The sequence below is a fragment of the Nelusetta ayraudi genome, unplaced genomic scaffold (genome assembly GCF_046127955.1).
Source record: "Nelusetta ayraudi isolate G7.1 ecotype Tasmania unplaced genomic scaffold, CSIRO-AGI_Nayr_v1 ptg000063l, whole genome shotgun sequence".
Classification (NCBI taxonomy): domain Eukaryota; kingdom Metazoa; phylum Chordata; class Actinopteri; order Tetraodontiformes; family Monacanthidae; genus Nelusetta; species Nelusetta ayraudi.
Window position 1 is genome coordinate 2,633,800 of NW_027466113.1, and position 13,061 is coordinate 2,646,860.

General features: G+C 42.0%; 1 protein-coding gene across 1 annotated transcript in view; it reads right to left on the reverse strand.

Moving 5' to 3' along the window:
- Nucleotides 1–13,061, reverse strand: part of ascc3 (activating signal cointegrator 1 complex subunit 3) — a 95,002-nt gene that overhangs the window by 59,254 nt on the left and 22,687 nt on the right. Inside the window, exons 9-10 of the mRNA XM_076040741.1 lie at nt 2,021–2,224; nt 264–404 (exon numbers count right to left, since the gene is read on the reverse strand). Coding sequence (XP_075896856.1) covers nt 264–404; nt 2,021–2,224 — 345 coding nt within the window. The remainder of the gene's footprint in view (nt 1–263; nt 405–2,020; nt 2,225–13,061) is intronic.

Sequence of the window (13,061 nt, forward strand, 5' to 3'; positions counted from 1 at the left end):
TCTTCATTCCTTTATTACTGATATAATTGTCCTCACTTTGCACTATATTGTCGCTGTAATTGTGCAAATTTCCCCAATGTGGGATCAATAAAGGCTTCTATTCTAATCTAAAATGGATTCAGATATTTTTTTTTTTACTCACAAGACTCCATTAGGACAACGTGATTTTTTTATTTTTTATTTTTTGCAAATGTATAAAATAACTAAGAAATCAAATGTTTGTGTGTGTGTGTGTGCGCGCGTATATGGGTGCGTGCGTGCACCTGTGTTCGCAGGATCTCTCCTTTGGACAGCTGCATGTCTCCAGTGAGCTCTTTGACAGAGATGCCCAGTGGCTCCAGCCGCTTACTGAAGTAACTGGTCATCTCAGCTGCCAAGGCCTTCATAGGAGCCACATACACTATCTGCAGAGAGACAAAAAAGAAAGTGTGTAAGGGAGGGGCATGGGTGGGGGCGGGGAGGCGGGGGGGAGGGCGATTACAATGAATAGGGTGGTGTAATGCAGGTAGAGGTTGGGAGGGGCGGACAGTAGGACTGGAAGGACACGGAGGTGATAAAGGAGCAGACAGAGCCTGGACCATTTGTTCCCTGGCAACCAGCACAAATCACAATTTATTGAGAAACACGATGCCAACCACTCGCATGGGTACAAGTTTAATGGTGATACATGAAAAGAGTCAGTGACAGATACCGTTGGCCACTGTATGCGAGTGTGCGTGCGTGCGTGCGTGTGCGTGTGCGTGTGCGTGTGTGTGTGTGTGTGTGTGTGTGTGTGTGTGAGAGAGAGAGAGAGAGAGAGAGAGTGTCGGTGAGACTGTTTATAAGACCTGATGAAAAGGAACAGAGCCTTTTTGGATGTCTGAATTATTTATCGGGGTGTGTGTTTGACACTATGGGTTTATGACGACATGTTGGCAATATTTTTAGACAAAGCTGCAAATAGCCCTTTCTGTCTTTATAGTTATACACATATATATATATATATATATATATATATATATATATATATATATATATATATATATATATACATATATATATATACATATATATATATATATATATATATATATATATATATATATATGTATATATATATATTTACATATAAATATGTATACATATTCCATTGTCCTATTGTTCCTTTATTTAAATGACCTTTCTCCTCTGTGTATCTTGTTTTAGGAAGTAGTGGAGGGCAGCGTATAAAAACCATAAGACAACAAAACTAGTGTCAGGGTTTGTTTTTTTGTTTTATTTCTAATGTAGCGGTGGAAGTAGACAAGCCGACATGCACTGTGTGTAAAGCCAATAAGACTCATCGACAATTCTCAGTTATACTGCTTCTTCAAAGCTCACTGTGGCATCAGTTTGTTGGTCTGTGTGTGTGTGTGTGTGCATATCAATTGAGAGTCACTGCAAAGTCTCCACTTAAATGAGTTAAGCAAAGCTGCAGAGCCATTTTTCGCAATAAAAATGTTTTTCCTTGTTTTTTTTGGTTTGTTTTTCAATCTGTAACACCTTCGCCCTCTGTTACCCATTTATATCCTTTTCAACGGATGGGTGAAAGACTAGGGTGAGAATGTGTGCTGTCTTGAAAGGGTGGGATTAGGTCAGACGTATTGGCAAACTGCGGCCCGGGGGCCATATGCCACACGTTAAGCTTTTTAATCCGGCCCTCCGATCTTGAAGAAAGTCTAGTAATAGTAAGTAAGTAAGTCATAAAATAGCTGCATTCCATCCATTTTTGTCAGTGTTTTAAGATTCATTTCAATGAGGAGCTACAATAAATACTGTGCAGACAAAAATTTTGTTGTAACTGCTTTTGTTCATTTTCAAATGACAAAAAAAGCATGTTTCGAGTCTACACATCCCACAATGATATTTTTTTTCTCCTATGAGTTGGGTCATCAAAACACTCCATCCATCTGCTCCTGCTCGGCCCCTCTGGCAAATTTTACTACCCATTGTGGCCCACCAGTCAAATAGTTGGCCCAGCCCATCCCGGTCACAGTCTCACCTTGAACTCGTCCTTTTTGATGACGCCACCCGGCTGCAGGTGCTGGCGGATCTCGTGGAGGACCGTCAGCATGGCGATGTTGGTCTTCCCAGCGCCGGTTGGAGCGCAGATGAGAAGGTTCTCGTTGGTGTTGTAGGCCGTCTCAAACACAATGGACTGGATCCTGTTCAGTCGCTTCATCCCTTTGAACACGAGCTGCCCGATCTGAGAAGCAAAGAAAGCACGAAAAAAAAGAAATGTGACTTGGAGTCACTAGAAACTTGTTTAATTGATTTTTAATTTTTTTTGCAAAATGGCCCAGATTGGTCGTTTAACCCTAGGATAGGAAAAAGTGAGATTCATTTGCAATTTCTTCTTAAGATCAGGAGGATTTTATCTTCTCTAGAGTTCTGCATATCACAGATGTGTTAATTAATGTGAGTACAGGATGAGAATGCACATCTGGAAGTGTGTATCAAGGGGCCAACAACTCCATCTACTGCTTCTGAACAACTCTTTGTTTCTGATTCATGATTTAACAAGGAATCTTTTCCGATTTTAACTTTCTTCGTCCTTAACGGGCAGCTGAGGATCAGCTGAGCGGTTCCTCCAGTAACCAGAGGGTCGCTGGTTCAAATCCCGGCTAATGTCGACACATGTCCGAGTGTCCTCGGGCGATCCTAAATTGCTCCCAATGGGACAGGCAGCGCCATTCCGTGGGAGAAGCTTCCTACTGCTGTGTGAGTGGGTGAATGAGAGCCTTTGTGAAGTGCTTCGGGGTACTGTACCATGCAGGTGGTGAAGAGAGACTACACTATAAACGCAGAAAACTTGTGCTCGCCAACTACCACCGACTTCTGCTAAGCTAGAAGGACAGAAGGATATTTGTTAAAAAGGTCCCCACTGATAAATAGCAAAAAGTAAAAAATGAATTCCTATGACCAAAATTCTGAACCACCCCATTAAAGGTCCTGTGTGTAATATTTGGCTTGATTTGTGATTATTGGAATAGTAAAAGCTTCAAATGCTGCCCATAAATGCAACAATGAAAGTGTATAATCGCAGTGCAATAAAGGTCATTTAGTTTTCCCACCCTTAGAACATTTCTCATGTATATATATATATATAAGAATATACATAGATCAAGGGTCTTGCTTCCAGTTAGCTGCCATTTTGTACCGCCATATTTCTAAGGAAGCCCGGTGTGGACAATCCAGCTGCCTGACAGTGGGTTTCGTATTTAGGGTGAATGCTTGTCGAATAAACCAAGGAAGAAGATGGACAGGGTATCCAGGTTTAGGTGCGCAGGCGACCGTAGCTCACCGGCAAGTCAGGAGGGGGAGAGAGAGTGAAAGACACTGCCATCTAAATGTGACCACTTTATGTCGTTGTTTCCTCTTAAAAAAAGATCTCCAAATATTACACACTTAAGCTTTAAGCCTTCTTTTTCGTTTGACCAACCATGTTTTAAAAATTCTCAGAAAGTACCTCTTTTCAGCTAATTTTGCTTAAGCATTAAAAAAAAAATACACTCCTGTGAGTTCCTTTTATTTCCTTAAAATGAACTCTATAGCTGTTTCACAATTGTGTGAGCTAAAAAGATAAGCGCATCAACCGATGTCGCACATGTGACACGGTAAAACTCCGCAAATCAAGTGCCTTTGCTGACGCGTGAAATATGCACAAGTGACCTGGAACACATGTCAAAGACCAAACCACAAAGGAGAGGTGACTGTGCAGAAAGTAGGGCATTTGCAAGCATCAAGGAGAAGAAAACGTGTGTGGTGGGATGAGCTGTCAGTCAAGCTGCCCTCTTGTCTGAGCTCACTATGGCAACAGAGTGCGGGCGATGGCCCTCAGTCTCACACTGCCTCTGATAAGTGGAGAAATGGCCGCTGTGAAGGACAGTTGCAGACACACAAAATACAGAGACGAGGCGCACTCACACAGGACAGAGAGAACATCCAGCTGGTGTACATAAGACATAATTTTCTTTCTGGAATATTAAAATATTTTTTGCACATCTGCTCTTGTTTGCTTGTTGTATATAGACTGACTTGAATGTTTCTTGTACATTGTACTTGTGCTTGGTTTTGTACCGTTTTAAAGGACTTTTCCACTTTTCTGAGCTTTACAAACTGTTACAATGTTGAACCCTATCGTCAAACAATCTCGATATCGTTAAATAATGACGTTCATGCGTTTGAACGAAACTGGATTAGCCGCTAAACAGCTGCTAAAGAGTGAAGCCTTCACGATGGTAAGTGTTTAAATTGTGCCTGTTTCGTAAAGTTTGCCGTTTCCTCTTCACTCCTGCACCGGCAAACTGAGGAAGTGAGGCTCAGCAGCGACGAAGAGTGTGACCCCAGGCGGGGGCGTGTACCGGCAAGGCTGGGGTGGAGTGAAGTGAAACAGAGCATTTTCGCAGGACGCAGTAAATACGAGGAAACGAGCCGCGAGATACGCAAATCTAAAAAGCTTTCAGCGCGGAAAATCGTGCGTTGCTGCTCTGGAGGGGCCAGATATCAAATACAAAAGCCTGAAAATTAGTATAATAGGTCCCCTTTAAGTGCTGCAACAGTGTAGTTTCCCATTTGGGACCAATAAAGTACATCCATCTATCTATCTACCTGCCTATTTATCTTTTTTTTTTAGATCTAGATCAGGGACAGGCAAACTTTTCGACGGATGGACCACAATGGGTTCTAAAATTTGACAGAGCAGATAGATGGAGTGCTTTGGTGATCCACCTCATAGGAGAAAAATATATATCATGAGATTTGTAGAAAACATGCTTTTTTTTGTCAATTGAAAATGAACAAAAGTAGTTACAACAAAATGTGTGTCTTTGAAGCCCCACGGTAGCTCTTTATTGAAATGACTCTTAAAACACAGAAAGAATGGATGACATACAGCATTTTTACGACTAATTTACTATTAATAAAATTTCTTCAAGCTCCACAAACCGGATTAAAAAGCTTAATGGGCCACATATGGTCCTCAGGCCACAGTTTGCCCATGCCCGTTCTAGATATACTGTATTGGTCCAATTTCATGCACTAACAGAAAAAAACCCAAAATATAGTTAAAATGGCATGAATTGTTCATGTCGTCACCATGCAAGCGGCCCTTGTGCTGGTTTGCGTCAACTTCATCACGACAATGCGAAAGAAATGAAACTGCGCCAACCTACAGACTGGAACGTAAGGAGGTCGCAGGTTACAATAGAGGTCACTGTTGCTTCACAAGTGTGCTCTCAAGCTCATTCCGAGCTTACCTTCCCTGTTGATCATTTCACCCTCTCTTGACTTCCCCCACTGCGTTCCAACCTCACTCCCGCTAAGGCTGGTGCGCCGTGCCTTAAGCTTAGACAGCACTATTATTTATTCAAGGATTCATTAGGAGTATGTCATCACTTTCCTCCACCCCTCCGTTTCGCTCAAACACTCACGAAAAGAAATAATTAAAGAGTGCATGTCAAGCAAAGGGTGCTCTTTGGAAGTTGGCAACTGCAACCCAGTAAGGTGGAGGGAAGGAGTTATTAATGTATCAAGGAGGAAGTTTATCAGAGTCCACTTAAGGTGAAGGTAACAGGGCACAAACGCACTTCCAACAAAATAAGTAGAGTGTTAAACCAACTGGGTGACCATGTACCTATGATGGTTGGTTACCATCAAAAGCAACTAGGAGTTTCCACAGCTCCAAGGGTCCAAAATATGTACATTGTGTCTAAACTTTCCTTAAAGGTTAACTGTGTAATGTTTGAATATTTTGAAAACGGTTACATTCTGAGAATTTTTATTGGTATTTATATGGTAGTACAAAGGGAAAATAAGGCCTAAAGGTTAAATGTGCCATATTTGGCGATTTTTTTTGATGAAGAAACAGCGACATCAAGGGGTTACATTTTAGATTGCAGTGTCTTTCACTCACCCCCCGACCCCCCCCCCCGGAGCTTGCCAGTGAGCTACGTTGGCCTGCACACACAAACCTCGATGCCTCACCCACCTTTTTGTTCGTTGGTTTATTTGAGGACGCCAGCGTGAACACCCCATATACGAAACACGCTGTCAGGCAGCTGGATTGTCCACACCAAGTTTGTATGTGATTTGTACTGCACAGATTTAAAAGTACCACAAACACAGACTTACTTCATAAACATAATGGACATGGCCACTGGGCTAGGGCTAGGGCTATGGCTAGGTATCGTTATCCATAACTAAATATCTAAAACTGCTTTTTTAAAATTGTACACATCTGCTAGCTTTATGCTGATTTATGTAGCTCACATTTTTAATTCTTCAAATTCAGTTATTTCGTTCTTTTATCGGCTCGACTGCCTTATTTCAACCACGATGCTCAATCTCTAACATCTGTTTACACTGAAGCTGAATTACTGCAAAGCACTCTGTTCTCCAGCACGCTATTTAACTGTTATCAGCGTTGATGCCATTAATACAAGTACCCACCCTAAGTTAGTAAATCAGCTCTCACACTTCACAGGACATTTCTAATCGTTCGCGGGAGGGAAGGGGTTTCGCCGATATCGCTCATCTGAAGGAGGGAATTATTCTTTTTATGTAAGATGTAACGCGCCTTGATAACTGCACTCTAAAATCAGCTAACAAAGGGAAGGCGTGGCTATCACACATACGCTAAAAAAAAAAAAAAAAAAAAAAAGCCAAACCGAAATAAAGACTTCTCAGCACATTAACACAGACATTTCTTTCTATGGAGGCAGAGCCGTTTCAGGGCTTCATCACCATTGCTTGCTGTGAGCAGAAGCAAACAACAGAGGAGGATCCTGCTGTTGGCAGGGAGACACTGCAGCTTTCATTAACCTGCATCACACCGCTGATAGCAAACCGTTGGCTCCATTACTGCCAGATCAACAACATTAAAACAGCTAATGTTTGCCTCAGCTCAGTTTGGACTCATGGTCCTGCTGAGGGCCTCTCTTTTGTCGATTGCCACTGTAAAACAAAGGTGTGTGCACGCACACGCGTCTATACTAGCAACAGGAGACCATCAGTTTTCACCAGCCAAGAGTGGACTTTAAGATCCGGTTAAAAAGGAAATGCAAAACAAAGCATAAAAACTATAGTGGCATCCATTACATGCACGTGCACGCACACACAAACACACACCCTTCATTAAAGCTAGTTTTAGAGTGAAAGAATAAAAACACGCAGAGAACAGATGTTTAGTCATTACACATCAATCAGAGGGCAGACAATGAGGTATCTGTGACGCCTCTGACAGACTGAACATTTGCTTGCGACGTTCTAACTGCGCCTTTCAGCCTCAAAAAAAAAAAAAAAAAAAAAATGGCGTGTTTAAGCGCCTCAACAGATCACAGAGCAGATAATAGGTTCCAGGGAAATAAACACAGTAAAATAGAGGGTTTAATGGAACCTAGACTATAGCAAACTGATTTCAAAGAGGCCCAGATGATTGCGGCGCTAAACATACCCCTGTCTAGGAAGTGATTCCTGCCCAATTTCTGTTAATGGACCCAAAGGAAAAAAAATCCACGGGGCTCCTTCTTATAAATATTCATTTTTTTCAATTACAGACCACTGAGCGTCACCCATTTTTTGAGGCATCTGCATACTCATCCCCAGGTCTGTACGGCGACCGCAAAGGCACAACAATCACTTGAGCGGCTGGTCCTCATTTTGATTTATCGACTTTGTTTGTAATGAAGAGCCAATGTCCCCGCTCTCCTTACACATGCTAATTCATGCAAATATATGCCTGCCCCACTGTTCACCTTGAGGTAGTGCGTATATGTTGTAAATAGATATTTGCAAATAATTTAATGATCTTTAGTGGTCTTCAGTGCTGTTTTTTATCCTGGCCTGGATATTCCAACGTGCTTCATTTGTATGCTAATGTATGCATTTGTATCGTTCAATGGGAGACGCAGCTGTGCCCACCCAGGCTTCCCTCTGGGGTGTCGTGTGGCGTAACTGTCGGAAGGTGGGCACCGTGCAGAGGGACGCATACCGTCCGCATTCAATATTTAGGCATACAGGGGCGCTGCGACAATGAAGAGAGAAAAAGAGAGAAAGAACAACTACATATGGTATTGTATAGTACAGTGGTTGTCAACTGGTGGAGTCTCCAGACCCACATTGTTTCTTTCCCTTATCATGAAGTCACGGCCCCAAAATTTACTAGACAAAAATCATAACGCGAGCCCACTATCTACTATCCACTATTAGATATGATAGATAGTGGGCTATAATGAATATATATATATACATGTATATATATATATATATATATATATATATATATATATATATATATATATATATATATATATATATACATGTATATATATATATATATATATATATATACATACATATATATATATAATGCTGGTATAGTACATCTTGTTTACTATCCTTGAATTACACTACAATCTGTTCAGGAAATAATGAAATAATGAACGGTGCACAATCGGCTTCGTTCCCCCACAATACCGCTGAGCTTCTCTCGCTCCCACCATCAGGAAACACTTTTGATCCGCTGCTGTTGCCAATTCACGATTCTTATCCCTGCAGGAGTTTCTCTGCTCCGTCACCTTCACGGGTCCCTCTTGCCCTCTTGGAGCCACGGAGCCCCGGCTTTGGAGCAGCAGCCACTTGCATGGGCTGTTCAGCACCTGCTGCTGCAATTACTACTGACATAGCATCACTATTGTCTACTATAATACTGTGCTATTGCAACTGCCCTACGGTTACTAGTGAGCCACTGGTTATATCATAACCCCATTTGCCCATTGCTTCCACTGCCCCCCCGACACTTCTGATAATTAAAGAGAACTTGATATGATACTTAGAACCGAGTGCTTCATACGCCACCATGAAGATGTGCAGCTAAATTGAATTGAATTAAATTCAGCCCCTGTGAACATCTCTGGCTGTGTGTTGCAACAAAAAAAAAAAGGAAGTGTGAGTCAATATTTATGGATTAGGCTCAAACGTGCGAGTTAACTTGTGCTTCCTGCCTGCGCACACAGGCACTATATGGTGTGTGTGTGTTTGTGTGCGTGTGTGCGTGTGTGCACGTACTGGGGCCATCTTGAGACGTCGCTGAGTGGGATGGGAGCTGACAGTCTCATTAACACAGTGGATACACAGCCTACGGCCATATGGGCAAGCGGGAGGACTGGGAATATTCTGCCAATCCAACAGCCACTTAAAATACACTAATTGGACACCAGTGTTGTCTATATTTATGGCTTCCTACCTGGAGGATTAATCGCCGAAAATACTGTGGTCATTCCGCAAGAATGCAAGAATGAGCTATTCTATTTTAATAATTATCTTTTTTCTTTTTTTTTTGTTATTGTGTGTTTACTACTGTATATGAGTCACAGTATAAGCTCCTAAACTAATTACATTCCTCTGTGCATTGGTAATGGGAAGCTAAGAGATATAATTGTTGTCATTTTCATGCCATCCTTTTAATTACTTTCTGGTTCCATTTCATTCCATTTGAATTGACAGCCTGATCAACTTTTAATTGCCAGTTTTTGCAAAAGGCTTATCAGCCCGCTCCAAGCCTGCATTCAGAGTACTAAATGACCTGGCCAAACACACCCACCTACGCACACGCACACATGCACGCACACAAACCATAAATCCCAGAGCCAATCCACACAAGGATCCACATGCACGCTGAGTGCACACATGCACACCAGATGCATGGTGGAGTTTGTCGGGAGTGAGATGAACGTTTTAAAACAGGAGGCGGCCTCCTCATTTCCACATAGAGCAGCAGCAGCAGGGAGAAGAAGGAGAAGAAGAAGAAGAAGAAGAAGAAGAAGAAGAAGAAGAAGAAGAAGAAGTAGAAGAGGGCCGTGAAGATAGCAAAGTGGAGCCATCCATCAATTGCGCCCATAAGCGCCTGTCGAAGGGGCATCAAGAAAACTAAGTGCAAACAAATAGCAAAACCTGTCCTGCATCATCCAAGAGCGTCACGTTTGGTCAAAAACAAAGTCGCGCGTCACTTTGGACCGGGGGGGTGTCAAACTCAAGTACAGGGGGCCAGAGGGGCCAAGATTTCAAACTTACTCAATCAATCCTGTCCTGTCCCGATTGACGCACGAAAATACCAGCAGAGCATTCTGGGATTTGTAGTATTAGCGGTACATGTGGTGTATCATAACATCGGGCCAGCTCTAGCAGTGATATTGTATTGCCTCGCGGGTCAAATATAATAATCAAATAATGAAAAATTATCAAATATATAATTATTGTTTAATCACCACGATTAAATATTATCTTTAATACTAGGGGTACACCAATACCACTTAATACCAAGTGTGTTAACAAAAAATATTCTTAAAGTTGATGTTGCTTTACATATCTTTTAACATTGTCTGTGAAGGGGGTTCCTGGCCAGAAGCTAGTGCTGTTTTGGGGGGCCATGTTGTGGAAAAGTTTGGGAACACCCCCCCACTGCTTTTAGGAACCCTTGACTTGACTTGACTTGACTTGAGGACTCTGTTTAGCATGTCTGGGAAAAACACACGGCGCGGCAGCTCTGCGCTGTGAGGGAACCACATCTAAACTGGATTAGGAAATGCAATTAAGGTGGATTAATTATGGATGGAGGGCTGTTCAGTTTCAGCACATCTTAGCCGATCTGTACATAGTCACACTCCACTTCCTCCACAGGAAGTTGTCAACAGTCAGGGGAATCAGTGGGTTTATTTATTTATTTGTTTGAAAGGGTGTATATTTTACCTACTGGAATGAGGCACATATTAATATACACACACATTATATATGTGTGTATATATATACATATAAGTGAATACCTGTCTTGAAAAGGAAAAAAAAAAAAAAAAAGCTTCATTGGAGATTTTGTTTCTGTCACAAGTAGTAGTGCTATCACACGTCTCCATTTCCAGTGGAGCCAGTTGCTAACAGCAAAACACTTAAGACATAGAATTGGAGCAGAGATGTCTCTTTACAAATCCCATCATCCCATAAGACGCCGTGACACAGAATGGCGATTGCAGGTATGTGCGCTTCATTACGCTCTTTGTTTCTTTTAACAATTAAACACCATCAACTTCTGATAAAACTGGAGCTCTTAAGCTAAAAGCCCAGAGCATCAACACTTAGGAAAGACGTGTGTTGGACTTAAGCTCACATTAAATTATCATTGCTTTTATTTAACTTTTTCTTTTTAAATAAAGGTCATTGTCAAATTAAATACCCTGAAATGATGCACATTAAATGAACACAGCAGCAACGTATCTGTGACTTAAATAGAATACATGTACTTAAAATGGAATAGATGTACTTTATTGATCCCAAAATGGGAAACTACGCCAATGCCCCCCTTTAACTGCAGTGTAAATTAATTAAGAAGAGGTACTCTGATGCATGTGCAAAGTCATTGCCCATGTAGTCCACTGGCAGTGGACAGTGAATTGCCGTGTTAAATAACATTTTTATAGATTTGCCGGCAATGTCACCTCGTGGCGACGTTGCTGCCGGGTTACAGTAATTACAGATGGGTGCTCCGATAAACCACTGCGCTCTGTAAAAGCAGACACGCTAAAACCGACGGACCCTTTCGTTAATCTATTCAGCCAGTGCCTCGTCTCCTGCAGATGGTGCATCCACCTTTTCATGCATTATCCAGTAGAATTTATCTTGCCACTCCACTCCTTGCCTCGTCTTTTACTGCAGACTCACGTCCACCAACTTCTTGGGAGCTTGGCGCTGACTTGCACTGACTTGACAAACTCATCACAGCCCCAACGTGTGCAGCAGACTGGAAAACTTAGCCAGGAGTTATCTCCACATTTGGTTAATGAGCAAAGCATAAATAACATGCAGTGCATGCAACGTGTAGTTCTGACTCGCATCCATTTTCTCTCGCTGCTTGTGCGCGAGCCACAGCTGGGGTTTACACGAGGCAGATGAGGCCATGCACTCACAACAATCAGCAGAGCTCACGCATACTGACAATTTAGAATTTTCAAATTACTCTCAATTCTCAAAACTCTAAAGACACCAGTCCTTGGAGTCAAATTCACAACTTTCTTGTTTCGAGGCAACCAACCACTCATCAGGAGTCAAAATAAGAATTGAGATTGAGCCTTAAAGGTCCAGTGTGTAATATTTGGAGATTTTGAAGAAGAAACATCAACATCAAGTGGTTACATTTTAGATTTCAGTGCTCTTTTGCTCACCCTCCCTCTCCCGAGCTTGCCAGTGAACTATGGTGGCCTGCGTACACAAACCTGGATACCTCGTCCGCCTTCTTCTTCGTTGGTTTATTTGAGGAGATGAGCAGTCAAACTAATTACGACACGCTGTCAGGCGGCTGGATTGTCCACACCGGGCTTCCTTAGAAATATGGCGGCGCAAGGTGGCTTACTTTTATTGTACCGCGATTATACACGTTTATTAATTTACGGCAGTATATTAACCTTTTACCAGTATAGAAAAAAATCATAAATCAAGCCATATATTACACATTGGACCTTTGGAGTTAGCCATTGTGCCCACAAGATGAGAAAGGTTGCACGTCTTCCAGCCAAAGGGCTGTGGCCTCACAAAAGAGTAAAAGTACTTTTCAGGTTTTGAGCATCTATTGGTGTCTGTTTGGGGTAATATTGCTTAACGGTTGCACTTCCTCTCCGCGACAACACATTGAGTGACATGTTTATTCAGAAGAGTTAGTAAGGCTTTTACCGAGTGCAGAGTGCAGTCTGCCTGGACGCTGATTCATTAGTTAAAAAGCACCCTCATAAATCCACCACTTTTGATCTTTCACTGAGCTATTAAAGACATACTAAGGTTCACAAAGCCCTGTTTTTCATTACAAGCATTCAATAAATGACAATCAGCACTCTGGCAGTGTAAATGGGGGCGGCAGTCTCAACGAGTCGTCGTTCGACTTGCCTTTCAAAGCTCTTCCTGTGAGGACTTATTAGAATTTGCATGCGGCGCTTCAGTAAAGGAAAAATGAGCCTTACAGAAAAAGAGAGAAGAGAAGAAGATAAAGATGAAACCAGACAATT